This window comes from Accipiter gentilis, chromosome 10 (genome assembly GCF_929443795.1).
Source record: "Accipiter gentilis chromosome 10, bAccGen1.1, whole genome shotgun sequence".
Classification (NCBI taxonomy): Eukaryota; Metazoa; Chordata; class Aves; order Accipitriformes; family Accipitridae; genus Astur; species Astur gentilis.
In genome coordinates, this window is record NC_064889.1 from 16633296 (window position 1) to 16657710 (window position 24415).

The 24415-nt window shown below is 45.1% G+C and overlaps 1 protein-coding gene across 2 annotated transcripts in view; it reads right to left on the reverse strand.

The window, feature by feature from the left end:
- Positions 1-20138: 20138 nt before the first annotated feature.
- ARNT2 (aryl hydrocarbon receptor nuclear translocator 2) overlaps positions 20139-24415 on the reverse strand; it is a 104867-nt gene continuing 100590 nt past the window's right edge. For both annotated transcript variants that reach the window (XM_049812745.1, XM_049812744.1), the window contains 2 exons: positions 22955-23091; positions 20139-20478 (listed from right to left, as the gene is read on the reverse strand). In XM_049812745.1, coding sequence (XP_049668702.1) covers positions 20380-20478; positions 22955-23091 — 236 coding nt within the window. In that variant the 3' untranslated portion in view covers positions 20139-20379. The remainder of the gene's footprint in view (positions 20479-22954; positions 23092-24415) is intronic.

Genomic DNA, 24415 nt, shown 5'->3' on the forward strand with positions numbered 1-24415 from the left:
TAAAACCAATATTATTACTTGTTTAAATGGAGCAATGCATCCTGTTGTTGTGAAGGGTAAGCTTTGACTGGAAAGGACTGTTATTGCAGCTTCAAATCATTCAAAACACTTTTTTTTTTTTTTTTTATTTTAAAAAAAGTAAGTTTTATTCACTTCTAAGCAACAACTGTTGGCATATTTCCTTACAGAAGACACTGTTGTGTCCGGCTGTTACTCAACCAATAGCATTAGAGACATTAAAGTTGCAGGAAACACAGTTCATCTTTTGCGTAGTTAGAAAGGAGTTGGCTTCCCAATTACCCTGGAAACTGGACTTGCTGCTGGGCAGAAAACCACAATTCACAGTGGAAAATAATAGTTGATATATGAATATCTACCTAAAGACTAATTGGCAAAACAAACAACATATGAGGAAGATGACCCACATGACGTTGTTTGGAGGAAATTAGTCACCAGTATCCTCTTGCTTCCTTTTGTTTTAAAATGTTAAATCACTGCCCCTTGCCAATTTAGTTGAGAATGGGTTAATATGATCTGTTGTGAATAAGAAATCAAGCTGTTTTCAACAGACAGGCTCTATTTTACAAGCGCCTGCTGTTGACCATGTGCCTGTTGACTTCCAAGGGTTAGCGCTTCAGGCTAGCACTTAATTCCAGGTGTTATTGCACATCACACAGTGCTAAGGGTCCTAACAAGTTTCAGCGCCATGAAAGACAGACATGAAAAACCAGGGGTAGAGGCAGGATCAAGTTTGCTTTGTGCATGGTCCCAGCATAGCTTTTGTGGTTTCCTGCCATATTCACTGGGTCAATGAGCACACCTTTAAAAGTTTTCTTTCCTCTCACTACTGGCTTCATGGCATACTACTTAGGGAGGATAACCAGTTAAATATTGCAGTGAGATAAGCCTCTCTGGATCTGAGGTAACTGCACTGTCTCTGACTTCCAGCATAATGACAACCAAAAGCAATGGTCCCTCCCATGCCAACTGCATGACGTACAAGCAGTGACTCTGAAAGTGGATGCTTTCTTCCTCCTCCACTGAGAAACGATGCGTGAAACATTCTGGACACCAGGTACTACAAGGCATGTGTAACAAGCAAACAAACAAACAAAAAAGGCCACGAGATGAGTCAAGGACCCACTGATATCAGTGGAAGTTTTTGCTGTTCTTTCCACCATGGCCGGTGGGTATCCTGTCCCCAGTCCACAGGAAAGACAGGACAGAGTGAAGTTAGTGCTTGGGAGCTTTGTGGGTGGTGTGACTTCTCCTTCAAGGTGGTTAACTGCTGTCTATTTTCAAAAAGCCAGTGCATCTCTTAGTTGTCAATGCACAGTGCTCTGTTCCTGCGCTTAGTTCTGAGGCTGGCAGCCCCTTTGCTTCTTTGGTTTTAATTAGGCTCTAATCTCTAGCAAATTAGCTTGATTACAGATGTCCATTTTTATTAGTCAAAGATCTAACTAACCCATTGTACTTATAGCTTTCTGGCAAAAAAGGAGTCAGACTCACCACTGTTTCACACTAGGCTTCTCCAGACCAACAGCATGTACTAACATGTAAGCTTTGGGGGCTACAGCCAGCTTTGCCCTACGTCCACTACAGTGCAAAGGCATGTGGCTTACTGAATTGGAAACCACTGCCAAAACAGTCCTCCGTTTTGATGTGTAAACCAGAAGAAAGGTCAGCATGCTGCGGAGCAGACAGGCACCGACACCAGTGACGTGTGTAGGAGCTGGAAAAAGCATCAACATCTGCGGATGAATATGACGACAAGGCAGTCTGATGCTTGGCTGCTTTGGCAGGTCTCATCCTTCACCCTGTACACTGCTTTGGGCTACCCATTATGGACACCCATTTCTGTGAGCAAAGAGCAACTCTGGCAGAAGTTTCAGGGTTGTCAACCTCTGTTTTTTGCTTTCATGCTTTTTTAAATGTAGCTGTTTCATTGAAAGAAAAGAAAGAAACAAACAAAGAAAGAATCCTCAACCCAAACTCTGAAACACTGTTTCGAAGCTTTGAGAAAAATGCTATTTTTTTCCCACCCCCCAGGAAATGACTCAATACTAGAGAAACATCAAAAAAAAAAAAAATAGATCAGCTTAATTGTCTGTTAGTATAAAAATCAATTAAAAAAACCCAAACACGCCATGAGATGTGCAGCTGGCTTGGATAAATGAGTCTCCTAGCAGCGGTCTTCCCTCGTCTTGTCTCTTTCTCCTTTGGCCTCCTAGCCCACAGCTGCGTCTGCTCTGCTCGCTCTCCTTCCAACTGCTACTTCTTCAAACAAATCAGTGCTACTAGGAGTCGTAAAAAGGCCAAGCTCCAGCTCTTTTACCTCATCTCCCGGTGTCAGAAGCTCCCGCAGAGACACCTCTCCAAGCTCGCCTCCTCTTTCCTCGGCCCACGGCCCCTGGGATCAGAGTCGCAGTCATCCCAGTCCTGCAGGAGTTCAGGACAGAGCCAGGGCTGCTGCCAGCAGACCTGCAGGGAACAGGATCTTCTCCCCTCTTTGCCCTGAGGCCATGATTTGGTTGTCCCAGCAGCAGGCTTTCTTAAGCAACTACTTACTGGTTGTACTCGGTGGATATATCCTTTAAACCCCACGACTTTTCATGTCCTGATAAACAACGCAAATATTTTCTGTGATAGCTACCCACCCAACATTTTCAGCCTTGGCTGTCCATCAGCCACCGCGCAAGCCCGGGAGGGATCATACCGGTCCGTACAAATCACCATGCTTCGACCCTGTGCTATGGCTGGCCGTGCAGGCAGATTTCTGTGTTACTCATTTAGCCACCACCGCTCCGCACGGGGCCCTGGGGAAAGCGCTGCCTCACGCCTGAAAGGGAGCTTCGGGAACGGGCCGGGTCCTTGCCAAGTTTGGCAGCTCCCCCCGCAGCTGTAGCTGCAGATCAGGGCAGCGCGTGGTCAGGGGGTAATGAGCTCGTAGCAAAGCGTGAGTGTGCATCTGGCGCGGATCACAGGGCTGACTTCATTTCCTTCCTCCTGGCTCCCTTGTCGCGCTCTGCCCGGCCATTTCACCCAGGCCTGGCCGTTATCCAGTCGGTACCTAGTTTCCTCAGGGCAGAGCCACAGATAGCACTGGCTTCCCAAGGTGTGGGATAGCTAGTAATCACCCCAGTGAGCCTTCGTGGGCATATTTTCTCTCAGGACCCACCGGGTCTCGCCAGTGGCATCTGGAGAACATCCAGAGCTGATGGAGCAGCAAACAGGCGCTTCCCTGTTGTACCTGCCTGAACGGGAGACCGCAACCAGTAAAAGAGAGAGGAAGATTTCCATTCCCTTGGCCCGCCAGGCTCTCTTAAAAGCTGGAGACAGGAAACATTATCTGTTAGGGACTGATCAGTATTTGTGTTGCAGCCGCTCTGGAGGCTCCCACTGACATCCCGCTCCTGTTATTCTGGGCACAGCCACCAGATTGAAAACAGTCCTGGCCACAAAGACTTTGCAATTGAACCCACCTACATGAATAAATAGGACCTGCCCCACCAACAGACCTACAGCTAAAGGGCCTGGCTCTTACCATTTAGCCAGGGCCACCAGGGATCACTATATCTGTGCAACCTGCCCAGCCTAGTCCAAGTCCAACATACCCATCCCCGTCGAGGGAGTCAGTACCTGGAAGAACAGCAGCAAGGCTGGAGGAGACCCAGCCACCTTCAGCCCTCCTTTCCCTCCCCAATAGCTCCTCATTCGATTTATGGTTTTGATGCTTAACCTCACCATCTTTAGTAATTCCCACAGATAACAAAGCTAGACAAACAGCAGGGCTGGGTGAGAAAGAAGGACCTTAACTCAAGGTCACAGGGCGCAGGTCCACAGCACAGCCAAGGGCTGAACCCCGGTCATCTGAAACTCAATCCTGCGCCCAGTCAGCTGAGCAACACCACTTCTCATGCTTTACCAGCCTGCAAGTCTTTTACTTACTTGTTTAGAAAAGGGTTCACTTGATTCTTTCAATAAATACCTGTTGCTGGTAATGATGGCATTGCAAAGAGTTATTTGACTGTAGCTGTGCTCCTGGCAGCTTCCTCAAGCAAAGGCTTAAAAAAAATTTCACATTAAATCCAGGCATCTGCTCCAATGACTCTCCTGGTAAGAGATACAAAGCAAATAAAAGAGTTTTGATTTAGGTTCTGCCAGAGCTTCCCCCTCTTACTCATATCTTTTATACCCCTTAAACCTGTACAAGGGTACACAAGACAGTGGGTTTTTTTTTCCCAGGAGAGGTTCAATTGCATTTCATCTCTCTATCTAAAGAAGTATCTTAAGCTGGTACTTCATTTATGATGAAAATGGCAAAAAACTAGATATACAGAGAAGCTTTGTCAGATATCCACCAGTATCCGTCAATGCCATCAATAATCAATCCCACTTTTATTTAATTTCAGTCATTGGTACGTGCTTGGCTTGGATGATACTAGGCTTGTGTTATATTTAGGAGGGATAAGGGGGAAGAAAACAGAGGGGAGATAAACTAACCATTTATGGAATATTCCTGAAGTCTTCTTCCCTGAGTTTAAATGACAGGAAAAATGTTTTGTCACAGTAATGTTCTGGGCTTTCCAAATTGGAATAAGAAGCTCCCAAACTCTGCAGACCTATCTATCTGTGAATGTAGTGCTTCTTGTTGAACGGGAAAGACTGAGTTAATTGCCAGGAAGTGGAAACTGTGCTATAATATCTTGGCGAAAGTGTATATGGTGAAGAGCTGCTTGCTCTGCTGGACTTGCAATGCTAATAACATACATGTGTCTACTGGACTATGTGCCATTTAGAAGTCAGTTGTAACTGGAGGACTGGTCTGGTGTTGGCATGGATCAATCATTAATCAAAATCTGACAGCTGAGCCCAGGACAGTGCAGTGAGGAGAGTCAGCTAGGACAGGCATAGGAATATGCGAAGGCTCTCCCCATGCCAAGTGCTGCCTGTGCGGATGGATCCACCCCTGCAGGCAACATTAGTATGAGCCAGATCCAGAGCACACAGAGACTTGTGGCTGCCTGGATCCGGCATCCTTCTCTGGTCTGAACTAGGACACCAGGGCAGAAGTATCTGACCTCGGGATCAGTCAAGCACATGCATTAAGTGGCCGTAACAAAGTGCTTATCAGTCTCTCATTACTAAAGATTATTCTCCGATGTCTGCACCACTGGCAAAACCTGGAACCGGCTGGGTTTGTTTCTCTCTTGTTCCTCCCAGAAGGGATACGCGGAGTCAGCACTATTTAACCATTCCCAGGAAGACATGAGCTTTCCTGAGAGGAAATCGGTGTTTCATCTCCACCCAGAAAAATCAGCAGGACTGGATGAAATCTGCAGTCTGAGGTCTGCACGTAAGCCCATGGGCATGGCTTGTGAGCATAGCCTGCACAAGCCCTTTTGGTCCAGATGAAAGGTTCATGAAAAAAGACTTAAGCTCCTGAGTTTCTGTACTTCCAGCGTGAAACAGAGGACGCCCAGCCTGGTTCGGCTCCCCTCCCCGATCCCTTTCTTTCCCCTTGGCTTCCTGCCATTGTCTTTGGCAGAGCTGGGGTGGCTGCGGGAGCCCAGGGAAAGGGGGCACTTTCTTCTCTTGCCCACCATACCAATTATTTGTAGCCGTTTCAGGTATTTTCCAGCCCATATATGTTTTGCTTGAGTGCCTATATACACACAGACACACGTGTATACATTTATACGTGCACACACCCCTACTTTAGACGTATATTCCTGCACACACACTTGTTATGGTGACCTTGGTCCTTCAGAAAGTGCGTCAGACTCATTTCTGCCATGCTCATGTATTTCCATCAACAAACATGCAGCTCCCACCCCTTTTCCTGCAAAATGATGACCCAGAAGGGTAGGATGAACACCCCGTGGGAGCACAGCCCAGTGCTGCCTTACACACTGGCACCACAACCTGAAAGCGGAGGGCAATGGATGGCCAAACTGGGCTTGTTTTGACGGTTGTGTAACACAGCTTGTCACAGCTCAGCTCCTAATTGCTGAGGCTTCCCATCCAGGAAGGACCCTAAACACCTACACAGCTTTTGCAACAGTGGGCCTTCAGGTCAGGCTCTGGGGCTTGTCCGGGCTTTGTTTAGTGCACCAGAGCCCTGGGCACCCTGAAGCAGCTCTCAACATCCTCCCTCCCCTCCGGGCAAATCCTGGAAGCAGTCCAGCCCCTGGAAGCTGCTTCATTTCGTGTCAGCGGTACCCGGTCCCCTCCGCACGCCTGCATGCACCGTGTTTCAGTGTCACAAACACATGCCTTTCCTGGACTCCTCTATTGCTTGGGAGACCCTGGGTCCAGGAGCAGGTTCCTGTAACTATAGATTTTCAGGCTGCTGAGGTCAGCTTTTCTTCCCTTTCCTGTTCCTGGGACAGGCCAAGGCATCTGGCTTTCATTAGTCTTCGGTGCTCTACTCTAGGAAGCAAATTCTAGTTTGAGAAGGACTTTTTGCTTTTTACATCTTGCTTTGAAGAAACTACTGTTTAAAAAAAAATGTTTTCTCATCCAATGTCATCACTGGTAATGCTGAAAGGCTGCTTTCAGCCTGCCGGAAACTGGCCTCCGGGAGACCTCAACACCTGCTAAAATCCTGCCCTGAGCCGGGGCCTCTACAAAAACCCTCTACCGCAGTCCTCGTCAGCAAAATTCAGAGCCAGTCCATCGCCTCGGACAGCTGATGAGGCAGCTGGGTGCTCTTCCTCCAGCCTCAGTGTAACGGGGAGCAGAGGAGCCTCACGTGAGAAAGCCAGGTCTGACGGACTCACCAGCAACGTCACGCAGCTGCCAACAGCTGCCCAGTTGGGATGGGGCTGGTGAACCAAATGGCATCTCCTCATGAACCCAGCACTGTGCGAGCCTTCACGTCTGTGTAAAGCTTGTCTTTAGTCCTGGTGTAATGTACAGGAGAGGCCCAGACCTGCCTGCCTGGGTGAGCTGAACAACTCCACTGACATACCAAGGCCAGATAAGATGCTACACTGACTGCATTGCTAACGCTGGTGCCCAGTGCAGCCAGAGTCAGCTCCAAATCACTGTACATGGGGCATATATCACACTCAACACATCCAGAGAGGCATTTTCTCACCCGTCTCCTCCTGGAGACAAATCCAGACCAGAAGGGGCTGATAATGGGAAAGGGGAGGGCAAGGACGAAGGGGAAAATCATGGAAGTGATGATCCCAACAGGAAACTCAGATACAAAAGAAGCCATGAAAACTCCCTACCCGTGATTTTCTCCGTGAAAAGTATCTGCTCTCAGCCTTGCCAACACGGGCGTTTTCTTTAGCATCCAACACTCAAACTTTGTTCCTGCCTGTACTAGGCATTCCTGCTTAATTAACACACCTGGAATTTCTGAGACATCTTTCATCTGTTTCACTGGGACAGAGACTGCCTTTTTATTCTCATTATCCACTGCCTAACATAATAACAGGAGTGGGCCTCGCAGGCTCCAACACAATCCTACTGAACAAAGAATAAAATAATACATCATCCATAATCAGGGCCATAGCTGAGCTGTGCCTTTTTGCAGTGCTCGGCTCATTACTTACTGCTGTCGTTCAGACCCCAGCCCCAGAAGACCTCTGTGGACCTTGAAGACCCTGTGGGATAAGCTTGCTGCAAGTGACACAGAAGGTGAACGTTTCCCTTTCACGTCGTCACCGTGCAGCCAGCAGCACAGGAACGGCGCGCTGCATTTCCAGCCCTGCATGGGTGGACTTCCCAGGGGAACCCGGCTCTGCCGGAGAGGAACAGAGAAAATACTACTCAGGAACGCTGCAGAAACAACGTAAATACACGGCTAAGAGCAAAGCTGAAAGCTGAAACACGCTGTCACGGTCTGCTCCTGCGGATAAAGCTTTCCGATGCGTTAGAGCAGAGTGCGGAGTGGTGGGATTGGGGAAATGTTGTCACTTAGCAACTGCATTAACACCAGAACCTGAACCAAATTGTTTGGAATTTCACTATTTTGTGATGCAGCTCTGCCCACGCGCTGGAGCAAAGGGAAGTGATTTGAGTCCTGGGGTGCCTGTGCCACCTACAGAGCCAAGAGAAGGACCCTTGACAGGGAACTAGGGAGCAAGTACAGCAGCGGTTTTGCTTTTCAGGCATACCTGAGTCCCACTGGAGCCTGAAACATTTTGTCAGAGAGGAGTCAGCTCAAGCAGGTGCTGGGGCACTTTACTTACCCCAAACCAGCGCTTTTGATCCTCTTAGAGCGGTAGTAAATGGCAACTGGACAGGTTTTTTGTAACAATTTTGTAACATTATATCAGATGTTGCTACAATTGCGTTTGGGAGGATGGGTCACATTGGTGTTAAATACACCCCTTACTCTTCAATGCCCTGCAATGCTCAGGCAGGAAAGGGGGATTTTAATAGAAGAATAAAGATCTCGTTGGGTGGTTGGCCGTGCCCCACACCAGGCAACGTTTTGTCTTCCCATAACACAGGCAAAATGAAAAAACATAACACTGAACGCTGAGGGTGCTCAGACCTCACTGTTATTCAGGACTCATTGATAGCTTTGATTCTTACAACAACGTATTTTCAAGCAGGGGAGAGGTTGTTCGACGGCTGAGGAAACCTCATAGGGTAAAAAAAGACGTGCCTTTCCCCTCCGCCATCTCGGCATTGGCCCATCCGTCCCCGAAACTAGCTCTCAAACAAGAAGCTAGGTTGCAAAGTAGAGGCTGGTAGAGGGGAAGAGGCTCACTCTTCAAGGGGAAATGAACTTGGTCGTGTCACCCGTAGCCCCAAACATCAACATTTTCTGGAATTACTTTGTTTTTTCCTCACTTCCCTATTTTTTGTTTGTGAAAATATCATTTTGGAGGAGGGATTTAGGATTTGTCCTTACAAATAAAAGAGACTATAACTTGCATAATGGGAGCAGTTCAGTTTTACATGGTTGCCTCTTGACATGTTTACACAGCTGGCCAGATACCATTAAGACATATTTTCTCAGGAGGCAGTGTGGTCTAGTGGAATGAGCACGGGCCTAGGAGTCAGGAACTCCCACGTTGTGATTTTGGGTCACCAGTGATTTGCTTTGGTGCACAGACAGAGTCACTTAACCCCTGTGTATGTCAGCATCCCAAAAAGACACCTCCTCGTCACAGCTTGATGTTGAGGATCAATGCATTAGTCCTGGGGGGGGAGAGGCCCCGATGCGGTACCCAGGGTCAAAAACACCCCCAAAAAGACCACGGAGGGATGCATTGGCTCTAACTTTCTCCTCTGTCTTCACCTCTCATGGGTTTGGGTTAGCCAGTCCCTGAATCAGAAATGATGCATCTGACACGGTCTTGTGCAAGTCTTTCTGCTCCAAATTGAGATCATCCATAAACACGCTGCAGCAGTTTGTCGCTGTTCCTAGCAGTAAAGGAACACAAGCTTTCTTGGTAAAACCACTACAGCTTTGCAGATCCTTAGTGAAGTGAAAAAGTGAACAAGTAGCAGTGCTAACTTTTAGCCCAGGAATATTAATGATTAAGAAGCATCAGTTTCCAGAAAGCTGATGAACACGTCAAATATTACATCTGAACAGGAACTTGCATGATGATGGGATTGTAAGTACAATGAAATAACTGGCTCTAGTCTAGCTCAGCCAGTTAAAAATCAAATAAACCCTAAATTGATATTGAACTAGGGCCTATGCTGCGACACCATTGGAAATTACAGCCTTCCTTCTTAGATTCCTTCAATTCAGGATACTTTTGCTATAGCATCCTGATTACCGAGTAGACTTCACATTTGACCTAGAAACTGCATGCACACCAATCCGTATCGCTTCTGGGTGATGATGATGGAAATAATTCTACAGGAAGTTACTTTATCTGGTAGCTAAATTGTTCTCTTACTCATTAAATATCCTTGTTGTTTACTTCTCCCACCGTCGTTACGTCTGGTAACTGCCGTGTTTGTGTTTGACTCTGCTGTTAATAAGGGTTTTATTTAATGGAATATTGGAGATCATCCAGCAAAAAATGTTCCAAATCAGGCAATAGCTATTTTGTTTCTTCACTCTGGTTCCTTTTTCCCCTCTCTCGGTTTCCCAGAGCCTGTAATAAGAAGGAAAAGTTGCTTGCAAAACTCAGAGACTGGCCTTGCTGATAGACTGTATCTCTGGGGTTTTGTCAGCAGCTTGAGGGGATTTTTGTCGACAGCTTGAGTCATTTTAGAGAACTGGTCTGCTCTTTGTAAAGCAAATTTCTGCAAAGGAGGATGGGTGTGGGAACAGCTAGGTGGCATAACATCTGACAGGCAGTGTGGTACAAAGCACTTTCTCAGGCTTCTGGATATTGGGAAAGGATGTGTCAAGGCGTGAACGAGACAGAGATGGAGGTGGCCGCAGCCCGAGAAAGTCTTGTGGCCATGAATGTTCCTGCGGCTGCTCTAACTTGCTGAGGAGGCCAGCTAGACTTTTTAACTGACTCAGGGTCAGTGACCGTGTAAAGGTCTTGGTGCCTTCTCTGACTCCGTGGTTGAGCTGGAGCTGACCCCACCGAATCCCAGGAACACTGGTGGTACAGGACCCACGGACCCACCTCTTCCACCTCGACCCCACCGAATCCCAGGAACACTGGTGGTACAGGACCCATGGACCCACCTCTTCCACCTCCTGGGGAAGCGGGGCTCTCCCCAGCTTGGTACCTGGCCAACCAAGGCTCTGTCCAGCCAAGGATGGAGACAGCAGGAGCCCTCAGCAACCTGTTCCCACGCTGCACAAGCTCTCTGAATGAAAAGGTTTTTCCGAATGTCCAAAACGGGACCTCCTGAGCCACAGGCTGTGGCTGCAAAGCCCCCCTGCGACCTGCAGTTCAGGAATCAGACCTTCTCCTCCACTACTGCCGAGCTCCGAGGCTGGTGAGGAACAGAGGAAGGCGGCAACCATTTCAGCAGCATTTCTGGATACATTTGAGAAAAGGATAGGTTTTTACCTAATTTTCATAGGTGACAGGGAAAGATTTTAAAATCTGACAAACACAGCATTTAGCGCATATTCTCTTCATGAGAAACAACTGAAAGAAACTGAAAGAACAGAAAGCCTTTTTTTTTCTTTTTCTTGTTTTTTTTTTGAGAGGGAGAGAGATTTTTTTCTTCTGGATGACAGACTTTAACAGCAAAGAAATTTGAGCCTTCAGGGTATCTTTAACCCAATTTTAGAACCTCCTGGAAGGAGGAGTTATTAATGGACTTGTTGCTGGAAGTTCAGCTCCAGTGTTTTAAATGGCTGTGAAACATACTCCTGATGGGAGAACGAGCACAAAACTAAGAGAAAACCAGGAATCTGTTATCTGATATTCCCACCCCTGCTAATAAAGTTCTCTTTTCAATGGTTTTTTTTTTCTTGGTTGGTTTTAAAACAGTCTTGTAAAATTGCCTTGACACCTTATTAACATCGGTACAAAAATCTACCCACCCACCCTTTACTGACACAGTGGTGCAAGGGATAAAATGGGGATTTTACAAGCCTGTCAAAGGAAATCTGTTGCCTGAGCTCAGAGTGGGTGTACAGTCTGCAATGAAGTGTCATGGCTATCTATAGTGATCTATAAATATCAAATATTACCGTTTACTGAATTAGGGCTTTTGTCTTTTAGTAGCCTTATTTATATAATTGACACTTTCTTCAGTGGGTGTGCTCCAGTATTTCATTACCAGATGATATATCCAGGTCAATCTTGGTAGGTTAGTGCAGAACCCCATTCCCTCAGCAGGATCTGAAAATTTAGGTCAATTCGCATAACTCTGATGAATCTTTAGAACTCAAATGATTAAAGGGACAACTTGCATTGACTCCCTGCTGAGGTCTCTGACCTTAAATCAGAGAGGTCATAAAAAATATGTTAAGAATCTAAATAAACTCCAATTCAGAACTCCTTTAGATTAAGGATCTCTGTGCAGTGGGGACAGCAATGTAGCTTAAAGGAAGCACACACCACTGTATAGTTTCTCAATAATTAAAACTTTTTGCAGGAATTTCACAAATTCCAATGCATACTTTTTTTTTCCTCAACCCCACCAAATGCATTTTTTTAAAAGACAATTGAAAAGATAAGCACTTTGAGTTAACGAGGTATCAGTTCTGCAAATTCTTCATAAAGCTGTAACCCTCTAGTTTCAGGGTTGCATAGCATAAAATCAAGATATTTTTCAGTCAAAGAGTGTGATTTCCACGCCCTATCAAGATAGATGTAAATATTCAGTGTTTGAGCTTCATGGGTACAATGACAAAGATCTCTTCCTACCTCACTGAATAAATCATTGGGCAACAACTTTTCCCGACTACACAAAAGACAGCCACGATGACACATGCTTGGTATTAAAGGAAGAGGCCATGATTATTTGATGCTGTGTAAAATCTATGTCCAAAACCAGATTTTCTTTTACCATAGCATAATTTGTTCCATTTTGGAACAGGGGCCTTGCAGGAGCTCTGGGGGTTGAACAGTCACATACTGGAGAGCACTGGGGGGGAAAGGGAGGTGCAGGCAGGACTGGGAGTTCACCTCTGCAAGCTGGTGCCAAGGGGACACTGCAAGGAGGGTCAGGAGCTGGTTTTTCTAGGTACCTTTTATGAAGGAAAGATGCTCTGTGCTCACTTGTGTTTCCCACAGCAGACCATGCTGGGACAAGCAGCCTGCGTCTTTTCCTTGTATCCAGAGACCAGCCCAGATTACTTCAAACAGCCCTAAATTTTTGCTCAGAGTACTCTGCGCTCTCTCGGTGGCTGGAGAGGGCAGCAGCAGGTAATGGAGGGAGGACCCATCAAGAGTCCCTTTTTAAAATAAAAAAAAAAATAATTCTTCAGTCAGTGTTGCCTCCTGATGTCTTTTGCTCCAAATTACATGAACCAGAACCAAAGTCATGACATTTGAGTGAGTGTGACTTACACAAAGGAAAGAATCCCACAGCATTTACACCTCCTCTGTGAGTCATCTCTTGGTATCCCTCGTCCTGGGCCTTCACACCCGTTTGGCCCTGGACACGTAGAAATTACAAGCAACGAAGGAAATCAAGGGAGAGGAGGGCTGCTTTTGAGATAAAGCCCACAGTACAAATTCCTTTGTTAAGTGGAAAGTATTATGATCCAGTCTTCGCCTCCTGCTACACACACTGACGAGAAGGCAGTGTGGGTTGTGTGTATGTGCGCCAGGGCAGCATTTTTTCTTCTGTGTTTATTTAGCAAAGCGGAGGTCTGAAAACTACAAAGAGAGCAGCAACTTAGGCCTTCAGAATCTTTGCTCCACAGTGACAAGGGGTCTATCTGGCCAGTAATCCTAGCGTTAAGTGGAAAATAACTGTACTGTGATCTTATTTTGCAGACCGAAGCTGCCTCCTGTCAGGGCCACACACAGAACTGCTTTGGGCTCCAGGGAAGGCTCATTAGCCACAGCAACCAGGGATGGGCAGCCACTGGGGGCGAGGCTCTCCGAGCCAGCCAAAACGTGTTTGGGATGATAGGGTGCACCAAAGTGGTTCAACCTTGCGCTGCTTCTATGCTTCAGGTCCTCTTGTTTTTAAAAACATTTCAGGTATTTAAAACCTCACCTTCTTAGCTAAAAAGAGGAACTCGCTATTTATAAGAGGCAGCAGCACACCGAAGTCTTGGGCGATTTAGTCTTCTCTAATAGGGTGCGTGCATTGGGGCAGGTTTCTAAGCTGCAGTTTGGGCTTTCTTCTGTCCCTCTGAGTTGTGCCTGCATATTTGTAATTACAGCAATGTGTGTACAGCTGTTATATTTTTGTCTGCAAAAGCCATGGTATTCACAATTAAGCAGTGCTGCATCTTCCATGTGTGAGCCTTAGGTTGACATTTTTTTCAGTTGGGTCCCAAAAGGCACATTTTGTATGTTAGTATTTAGTGCCAGTCTATAATTAGAAGATCATTTTTTCCAGAGCTAATGAAAAGATGCCCTAGCAACCTCTGGATCTGATCCCAAATCCATTAATACAGTTCAAGTGATTCCATTTTATTTTATGTGGGACAGACCAAGAAGTCTGAAGAAAGATTCTGCCACGTATTTCCAACCAGGAATATGCTGAAACTTGGTGAAAAAGGATGGAAGAATTCATCCTGTATCTGTCCCCGTTACATCCAACTTGGAGAGAAACTGGGAAAATTAAATGAGTAATACTTCCTGAACTATGATGGTATATTGATGGAAATGTGGCTAAGAATTAGCTCCCATGGAAAAATTAAGAAAAATAGATTTCTATCATCATAATGAAGACTTGAGCTGTTGTTATGAGTCATTAGTGCCAGTTTATAGAGCCAAAGATGCTAAGAGTAGGGAATACAGTGAGCCTGGACTGCATTTCTTTCCTGTGTGCCAGCCTTTGTGTGTGAATTTCTACCGGAGTGTCCTGCCACGCTGAGCTGCAGTGACTACTTGTCACCAAACTTTTGGCTCCGTTTCACATCCAGTATCTCCAATCCCAGATTTCACACCAAAATTAATAGCTCCCACCACTTCCACATCCAGTTGTCACTCTGGTGCCCAAAACTACACTTGATTTAGCAAATGAGAGCACAGGTTTAGTGACAATCTATCTGAAAGGAGTGCTAGGAGAGATCCTAAACCAGCCCAACCACACCATACTCTGCTTGGCATCAGTGCAACACCCGTTCCGTGTGTGCCTTTCTGTTTGGATAATGTTCTTCAAAAGCAACTAAGAGCCTATTAAAATGCACTGAAAACACATGAAACAGCTGCCATGATGAAGGTACGCTGCATTTCCAAATGAGGTGGGTCCGTGGTCTGGGGCGTATCCATCCATCCAAGATGTTCACAAGCATCTGGGGAAATGTCAAAAGAACATCACTTTGCTGAAAGCCCAATTTCCACAGCAAAACAGCACGAAAGGAACATTTTCACTGACCAACCTCTCTCTCTGGGATGAGCACTTAGCGAGCAGAGCCTGACAAAGCAGGTGGGGCCGGTGGCTGCATCTGATTAAACACATCCCAGCACCCTGCTTTGGCCGCAGGTTTCCCGTTGGGTCCCAGCAGAGCCCATGTCTGTTCTCCACAGGCAGAGCCCTGAAAATGAAGTCCAAGCTGTGAAAACACCACCCACCCTGCACCAGGAATGCATGCCCTAGAGCACAGCGTCTTCAGCCCCTGCCATGGTCCAGTCATCAGCTTTTTGGACTTATTAGCAAGGTAAATCCTGCTGACAAACTATCAAGTCTACAAAGAAATACAGTAAATACAATGAAGAACCACAGCGAAAGGCAAATGCACTTTACATAAGAAAGTCTGAAAAGGTCACTAGAATGTTTGTGAGAAGGATACAAGTATTTTTACATTTTGAACAATGAGACCAAAAGGTGGACAAAGAAACCACTGTGTTACCACCCCAGGGAGTGAATAAAAATTGCCAGAGACTATAAATTAATTCTAAATCAACTGTGCTGTTACGAAACCCTCTACAATACAGATACCAATTCACACACTTCAGTGTCATCAGAACAGGGCTGTTAACGAATGTTTTTCTGGAACTTCGTTTAAAAGTGGAGATCCCAAACTCTCATTCCTCTCCCGCTCCCTCTGGACAGCCTTTATGCAAGACAGATAAAAGAGGAACTTCTCATCCACAACCACACAGCACAGGAGGAGATTTCAAGGACAAAGATCAATGCCTAATCTTCCAATTTTTGGCATGAATCTTATAATTCAGGGTTATTTCCTACTTGATGATTCCCAGCAGCGTATCTTATTTACACAAAGACAGGAATTAACAACAGCTCATGACATTTTTATTTTAATGAAATTTAAAAAGGCAGTTATTAGTTATACATACACACAACCGATTCTGTACTTGTTAGTCATAAATATAGAACATTCAGAAGTACAAAATACACTTTATCCACAGCACAATTTCACATCAATATGAAGAGTTTAAACAGGTACGTAACCAAGTGCCTAACAATGACAGAAGCCCATTTTTGGAGTTGTTTTATTTTTCTTTTTTTTCTTTTTTTTTTAAAGACCATTAATCTACACAAAGTAATCAGTGCCCACAGTCATCAGTTCTATGAAATGCACTCTGGTTTAGAGTAGGAAAAGACTGACCTTTTAAAGACAATTAGATGCCATCACCTTTTCTTTCCTCCATTAATAGAAACAAAACCAAGCCCACATTCTCCTCTTCTCACAGCTAACAACTGTGAAAAATGGGACTCTGGCAAAAATCACCTGAAGCCAAAACTTGAGCACTGCCAGGAAAAGTGAAAATATCTGAACTACAAATTAGTCCACTCGATACCTTGCAAAAAAAGAGCAACAGCAGTATGACACTGATAAGGCATTAATGACAAAATGGCTGTATTATTCTCGAAAAAAGAGTACACCTATGTATAAAAATATATGTCATAGCAATTGGGTAAATCCAACACTATTTAACACTGTGCCAAAAGTAATTAAGAGTTAAAAAGGCAGTACTGCAAGAAGTATTTACAGTTTCATACTGTACTTCAAAAAAAAAAAAAAAGGCAACAAAGCTACAAATGGAACTATCTGGTTAAAAGCATCACCGTAGCTACTGCCAGTAGCACTTATAACAAGTAATGTGATGGAGTCCCTCTTGTTCAACGGGATTGCTTGTCTGAATAAATGAACGTAAATGTTTTAGCATCTAAAATCTTATTAGTCTACACGCCCGCTCATTGAAATAACTCACCCAGACCATTACTATTTGCGGTTTCTTGCTCCAACAGTTTAAAAACCAAAAGATTCCATTTCAAGAAACACTGTGTTTGCAACACAGTTTGATCAGAAATCACAGCTTTATTTCCAGCTTAAAAAACACAAAAGAAATGAGAAATCCACCACCTGTGAAATTCTGGAAACCGGCAGCCGAAGTGCCAGCAAAGCTACACCAACGGCACGTAATAAAAACGTTAGCATTCCAAATGCACATTATAACTTCAGCTATAGGATAAGTAAGTTGCTTTAGTAACCAAACACGTGACAAAAAGATACAGCACAGCCAACACTACACAGCTTTTTCGGCCACAAGATCTGGGACGAGGCTGTTTCAGAGGAGCAAGCCACTGACACGATGGCAGCACACGGCGAGGGCAGCGCAAGATGCCCAGCAGCGGTAGCAAATGCTGAACTTGCTCGTTCGCTTGGTCAGAAGCACAAAGTTGCCCAACTTTAAGCTCGTGAAGTGCTCCCTCCTCGGTGGCTCGGGAACGGCAACCCAACGCCTCCCACTCGGGCGTGGGAAAGCGCTGCAGAGATGGGATGGCCGGGAACGGGAGGGGAGGTAAGGAAGGGTGGAAACGCCAAGAAGAAAGCACGGGCTCGGGATGGCAGAACAGAAACGTGGGATGATAGTGGTTCACAGGGGGAACCCAAACCTGGCACTATCCAGACTGCCCCTTAACAGAGTTGCCATCCCCTTTCCCAACCAGAAAGGCAGGAGTGGTCTACAAGGTGAGAAGCAGTCCATGCCCCGATGCCTCAGGCATACTGGCTTCAGAAAAATAATACTGTATTTAAAAACAACAACAAAAAACAGATGTGCTTGAAATTCTGCTAACAGTGCGCTTCTAACTGCACAACCAAATTCTGTACACGAGAAGGCTTCTACACTAGTACAAAAACCATGACACACTAAGGAAGTTATCATTGCTGATGTTAGGAGAAGTAAAATTATTTCAAAAAACTTATTTTTAGATTGAATTCAGGAACAAAAGTAAGTTATAAATATACTTTGAGCAGTTTGTTGGGTAAAATCAACAGAGGAACGGCACTTTTCCAATTCATTTTTCACTTTACGGAGAAATATTTTTTTAAATTTTAGAACAACTGACGTTTATCATGCCAAGTATCTTCTGTGCAAAGATACAAACTGCTCATCTACTGTTCTGTCCCTTGTGATTAGCCCCTTTTAAAAGCACGCCCTGCTGTACAAACGCTGACCGCCTCGCTCAGCCGGCGCAGCATCTAGGCACCTACTACAGACATCAACGAATGTCATTCTGGGACAGCAGAGCTTTGCCTATCTAATTCAATGAGCAGTCATTCATCCGAGCGGTGCGAGCGAAAAGGGAGAAGGCTCCAAGAGAATAAACATCCATGTATTTAAAAGAATAGTACGTAAGCACATGGCTTGCTCACCTAAGAAGGTATTTTCCTGATCTCTGGGAGAGAAGAGATACGAGGTTTTTTGTTTGTTCTCAGCGTGATTTTGGTGAGGCAAGTACAGACCAGGAGATCTGAGGCCTCCCCAGTACTGCATCTAGAGATATGAAAAAATGTCCTAAAAAAAAGGAGTTCCTAGCTCCACTTGCACATAGGGTAAGAGATTGGTCCCAGATTTAGTGAGAGAAACAGTAGCAAGGACTCTTCCTGGATACTGAAAACTACATGCTGTTCTCGGAGAAGGCTGGGAAAGCAAAGTCAGACGGGAACACCACCCTATGGCTCAGAGTTAAAGCCGTGTCCCTGGGTCATGCTCGCTGCAGCCCAGCCACCTGCATTGCTTGTCAGCATAAAGCCTGTGTGGCCAGAGCAGGCTGCCGGACGGGGGCCTGCCTGCTTTTCAAGATATTATCCTGACAAGGTGCACTGCAGTGATGCGCACGGTACCTCCCGTCGGAGGCACCCCAGAGTTCGAGAGGAGCTATGAGAAGGCAGGCCTTAGTGCTGTGAGGTCTAAGAATTGCTGCAGACATTGAGATCTTCTAAATGGGGGCTATGCCCTGGGGTTGCTGTTTCAAGGTCCACGATGGCCCCCGAACACGGAAAGGCCGAGGGAAGCTGTCCCCTTCCTCCTCTGCAAAGGCTGGTTACCACCATCCAACCCTGAATGTTATGAACAACCTACAGGTGGGAACTCTGGGTTCCTCGTCCTTCGTGAGCGACTCCTTCTCCTCCCATCCCAGAAGAAATGATCTGGATAAAAATGCTACCCTTACAACCCAACCTCTGCAACTCGACATGCATATGAAATGCTGAATAAAAATTTCTGGTGAAGACATATGGTAGGTGACTCGCCCAAGAAGATGAGGTGATTAACTTACCTCTGTGGAAGAGCATATAGCATTCAGAATAGTCAAGAGTCCCCAACATAATCAGTAAGCTGAAAATCCCATATTTAACAGAATAGGGTTAACAGGGTTTAACAGAAGTGATTGCTTGGGAATCCAAGCAAAAATTCAAGTTATCACTGTGTACGCAGTGGACAGTAGTCCAATTGATATCTATTACCAACTCACTCTAAAAAAATTATACACTACAAAACCACCTCACTGCTTGCAGCAAATGAGCTTGAATGATTTCCTAGTTAATAGGCCACCACGTTGCACTGTTAAAATGTAAGGTTTCACAGTATAAAAAAGTACTTCACAGAAAGGAAATGCAGCTAATATAGAAAATGCAATCTTGATGTGTTTACAGTCTTTTTTCACGAGGCAATATTTTTGGGAAAGCAAGAACAATAGAAATTAAAGCAGCCAGTGAGAAATGTATAGAGTTATAGGCCTCAATTCAGTGCAAAAACAGACTAATAGCTTATGTAAGTAAATGTTTGTTCTGAATAGAGAACCACCTGAATTAAAAGTAAGAACACCTATGTGAAGTGATGGAGGCTCCCACGATATCTAAATCCTCCACATACATCGTCAACCTTTTCAGTACACTCCAGAATGGACCCTTTGTAAAGGCAAAAGAAACCAGTACAGGAAATCACTTCATACAGCACAAGATATACATAAAGTACCAAAATGTACACACATTCAAGTTTAAGTTAGAAAAGGCGGAGCTGAATCTTCTGGTGAGAGAGGCCTACGTTATGTTGCTTAATCTCACATTTAAAGTGACCTAAAAACTACAAGAATCAAAGAAAACAGAATATTGTGTCTGCTTCCAGAAACTTAAGCTTAAAGCAAGGCATCGAAATTGAGCGGTAGGCACTGTAACAAGACATTACCTTACCTTTTCTCTGTTAGTCTTTGTTACTTTGTTATCTATTTAAAAATTACCATTCAAAGGAAGTATTAGGTATCATTCACATTCAAATATTTAAGACTCAGAGATTTTTTTTTTTTTTTTAAAATCAAGCAAAGTTTTTCATCTCTGAGGTAGATGACAATAAAATAAAAATAAAAATAAAAAAAAAAAAAAAAAGGAGCTGTCAATGAACACTAGCAAGTGCTGGAGCTCCTCTGTCGGCACTGACGCACCCCAAGGAGGAGAGAGCAAGCCCTACACCACTATCTGAAACATGAGAAATGTGTCTTCTGGTTTAGTAGCTTCTACAGAAATGCAACACAGAAAAAGCAGAGCCAAAATTACACTGAAACGGCCTTGGAGAAGAACTTCCATTTCTGCTTCGCAAGCTACTCAGAAAATGGTGGAAACATGCCAAGGTCAGCAAAATCTTCAATGTTGTAATTGCCAGTACCCTGCGTTGGATCCCCCGGCATTGGCAGCATGTCCTGCACGATAAGGAAAAATCAAAGTGAAGTGTCACTTGCTAACACGTTATCCAGACACAAACTGTTTCCTGTTCATCTTTTCAGTGTAAACCCAGAGAAGGCCAAAGGTTAGATAAATAAGGTGAAAACCAGACCTGTGCAGGGGGCTGGGCTAAGGCTTATGTGCTACTTATATTTTGCTGGAGTGTTTCTGAGCAGGAGGTGGGACTTGAGCCGGGCAGAAGTTTTGGATTGCTCCCCTGAATAAGGCACCTTTGAGCTGCCCCATACTCCTCCCAGGCTGAAACAGCTCCCCTTGGAATGGGTAGCTACACATGGAAAGAAGCAAATTCTCTGGTTTCACTATATGGGAAGTATTCAACAACTCACACCCGCACCCAACAGAAAGGAGCTCTTCCTCTATCAGCATGGGTTTGGGGAGGGTGTCATGTCCTCACTAGCACTTTGTAAGTGAACGTATTGCTGCTCTTCGTCCTCTGAGGAACACCAAAGACTGGACATCACCCCAGCTAACAAGATGCCCAAGCAGCCTTCCTGCACGTACAAAGGCAGAGGAAATAGCAGGAACTTCTCAGGAGAAATGGGATTTCATGGTAATTGCTCCCACGTGTCTTGAGCCAAGTGAGGTCCCTGCAGGAGGTTTCAAAAAACACTCAACCTTTCCTCTCAGCCGGAGACCGAAGCCACAGGGAAAAGATATCCCTTGCTGAGAAAACCAGAGTTTACGCTTGCTTTTCCTGTCAGTCCTTACAATAATAAGCTCTTACTGCAAAGCCAAGTTTTGCCAGGGATGGCTCATTATCCTTACAATAAAGCAAAACCTAAAGAGCATATAAGAAAGCTCACAGGATCTGCTCTGTGAAGGAGTAACTACTGAGAGCTGCTGCGTACTGAGAATTTACCCCAAAATAAAGACAGATTAAAATCCATCTGAGGTCTCTGTAGCATCCCTGTTGATGGTGGTGAAAGAGGCTGTGAACGCAACTGGCAGCTTCTCAGCTGCCAGGGTCAACCTTCATTTTCTGACCAAAACTCGCAGTTATCTTATGTTTTCCCACATTCCTCCCCAGCCAAGGGGAAGTTGTAGCTGCCCCGCCTGTTTAAATTGCCACCTCTTTGAAGGCATTTCTGCTGCTGGGGCCTCTGAGGCAAGGTCTCCTCAGGTACAGACCCAGCAGGGTAGCTCTCTTCTCAAGTCTGCCTCTCTGCTTATGTCCAGCTAACCCAGGGTTGGTTTCAGGCACAAACAGTCCAAGCAACTTCTTGGAGGCCTTTGAACTGAGCATCTAAGTTTCTCATCACATCCAGCTATTATCCTAACTCCCTCTAAATGCACAGTCACCTCCAAGAGCTCTTCAGGTGAGCCCAGTTCTCCCTTGGCCCTCTTTCCCACAAATTTCAGAGGACGTTTGCTGGGACACAGCGCTTGCCTGAGACACAAGCAGGATGCTGCTTGGAACCCCGTATCTCTGTGGGCCATCAAAGTGCGTTGCCATCGGCTCCACCGGAATTACCCTGAATATGCTTTGGGTTAAAGTACTTGCAAAGCGATTAAACTTTGCTTACAGAGAGACATGCAACAGATTAATCTTGCCTGGGCCATGGGGTAAGAGCATGCAGACAGGTAGTTATTCCAGAGGTAGTGATGTTATTTGTTCCTGTATGAAGCAATGGTTCATTCACACAGGAATATTTTCAGGCTAATGTCTCTTCTGCAGCATTCCTGCAAGCAACTGAACATGAGCCCAGTCTTGCAGGTGAATTTGCTTTCTAAAAGATAATGAGGTGCCCCATTTCTAAACCTTGCTTGGGGCTTGAACTGTCTTTTCTGCATTTATCTGCATTGTTTTGTTGCAAACTGTCTTCTTGATCTAATCTGAAAACAAGTTATACAAGGACAGAGACCTTATTAGTTAACTTAAAAAGTCCCCTCCATCTGCAGTGAAGGCCCAAAATAATACTTAATATTACAAAATCAGGTAGTTGAAGAGGATTGTTTACCAGCTATCTAATATCTGACTGGCTTTAACCTTAAAAAATTATTTGCCACTGTCTTCTACGGGGTACCAGACTCCTTGCTTGCTTGAACTATCAGAGAGAATTACACTGATGTCTAATTGGATTTGACTGGGATTTTAGAGGCCAGCACCAGGATAAGACAGACACTCTGTTTGGGATTATCTCATGGCTTCCCTGCAGAACACATAAGCCCTAAGTACAGGGTGCAAAGAGAAGGGAAAACAGTACTTTAAATCAGCAAAGATGCCGTTCTTTGGCAGAAAACAAAACCATCTCGGTTCTAGCTAATGCCAGTTAATAGCAGTGCAAACCCACAGCAGCGCAAACCCACAGCAACACACAGCTGGAAGTAATTGCTCCAAGCCCTGCTAGCACCCCAGTCATGGAGGGCCACAGTTCTTCAACTCAGCAGTGAGAAGTTGTCAGAGGGACTTTGGGCTCGCTGAACTCCCCTCACCTGGAACACCTCCGTCTGACTGGGCTGTGGGTGTGAATGCTGGTCGCCGCTTTGCTGGTTGTGATGTTGGCTCTGCCACTGGGACCAGACTTCGGAAGGTCTCCCCTGGAACTGGCTGCTGCTCTGGCCACCTTCAGCTGGCCAGGGGGAGAAAGGGCAGAAGTCAGAGAACAGCTCCTTCAAAATGTCTGCCTGCTTTTGAGGCTTCATCCATCAATGCCCATGTTTGCAAATGAGACTTGGAAAAAAGACCCTGAGCAACACCCTGCCCCTGCGGGATGGAAGCTGAAAGGAGTTTCAGCCCTGATTGCAGGGTGGGGGACAACCCGAGAGCAAAGCTCATTGCTGTGGCTGCACCGACATGGCAGGTGAATTGCTTACAGCAAAATGCCCAGTGACACCATAAACCAGGCACTGCAAGACAATTTTCGAGTGTTCCCCCACTGGTTTTTAATCACTAGCAGGGAATATTTGCCATTTTACTTAAAAATCAAACTGCATCATCTGAACGCTCTTTTTCTCTTTAAAAGACTAATTCTTGCAGAGCAGTGGGTGCACAGTTACCTACTCATCCAAGAAGCATGTAAGCAGATGTAAAAACAATAAGATCAACAGAAAAACAGTCTTGCTGCATTAAATGCAGAGTGTTGTTTGAGGGACTACCTTGTCCTCCAATATTAGCACTGCAAAATGATTTAACAAGCAGATTGTAGCAAATTATTGTCCTGTTTGAATGGTGATGGTTTCTTAAAAGTCTGAGGCCATTTAAATTTCACAGAGAGTAACGGCAACAGCAAGGCTTTATGGTAAATACACTTAAAATGATGATTTCAGGGAGATGGATTTCTTCTAAATAGTCTACCAGAAAAAACCATGATGCCACACACATTGATGTGGTCACACATACACTTTTCATGAGTACGGTCACAGGTCACACTTAAGCTGGACTCATTTTACCCTGTACTTCTACAGACTGGCCCCAAATGTTTAAAATTTTTGGATAATTTTCCTTCAATTATTTACAATGTCTCCTTCTAAGAATTAGCATTTTAGAAAGCTTGCCACCAGGCTTATGCTTTTCCTCCAGCATTTTCTCCTTTTTCTTTGTTTTCCTTTTTTCCTCTGTAACTACTCCTACAATTTTTGTCTATTTTCCCCTCACTGCAGAGCACTAAGCTGGGTAGATCTGGTTCTCCCCGATCATCGGTGCCCTCTGCCAAGGGTGCCAAAATTCCTGTGCCGAACTTCTACATGCATGTTATGTCAGGTCTCCAATAACCAGACTTGATCCTGTCCAATCAGTCACTAGTCACAGTCATGACTTCAGAAAATACAGAAACACGTGCTTAATCCAATCCTTTTGGCTACCAGCTAAACCATGCACAACAGAAAAAGTGAACATTTTACAGGAAAGTAAACAGGCTGTAGTGACGTATTTCTATCACATCTGAAGTAGATAAT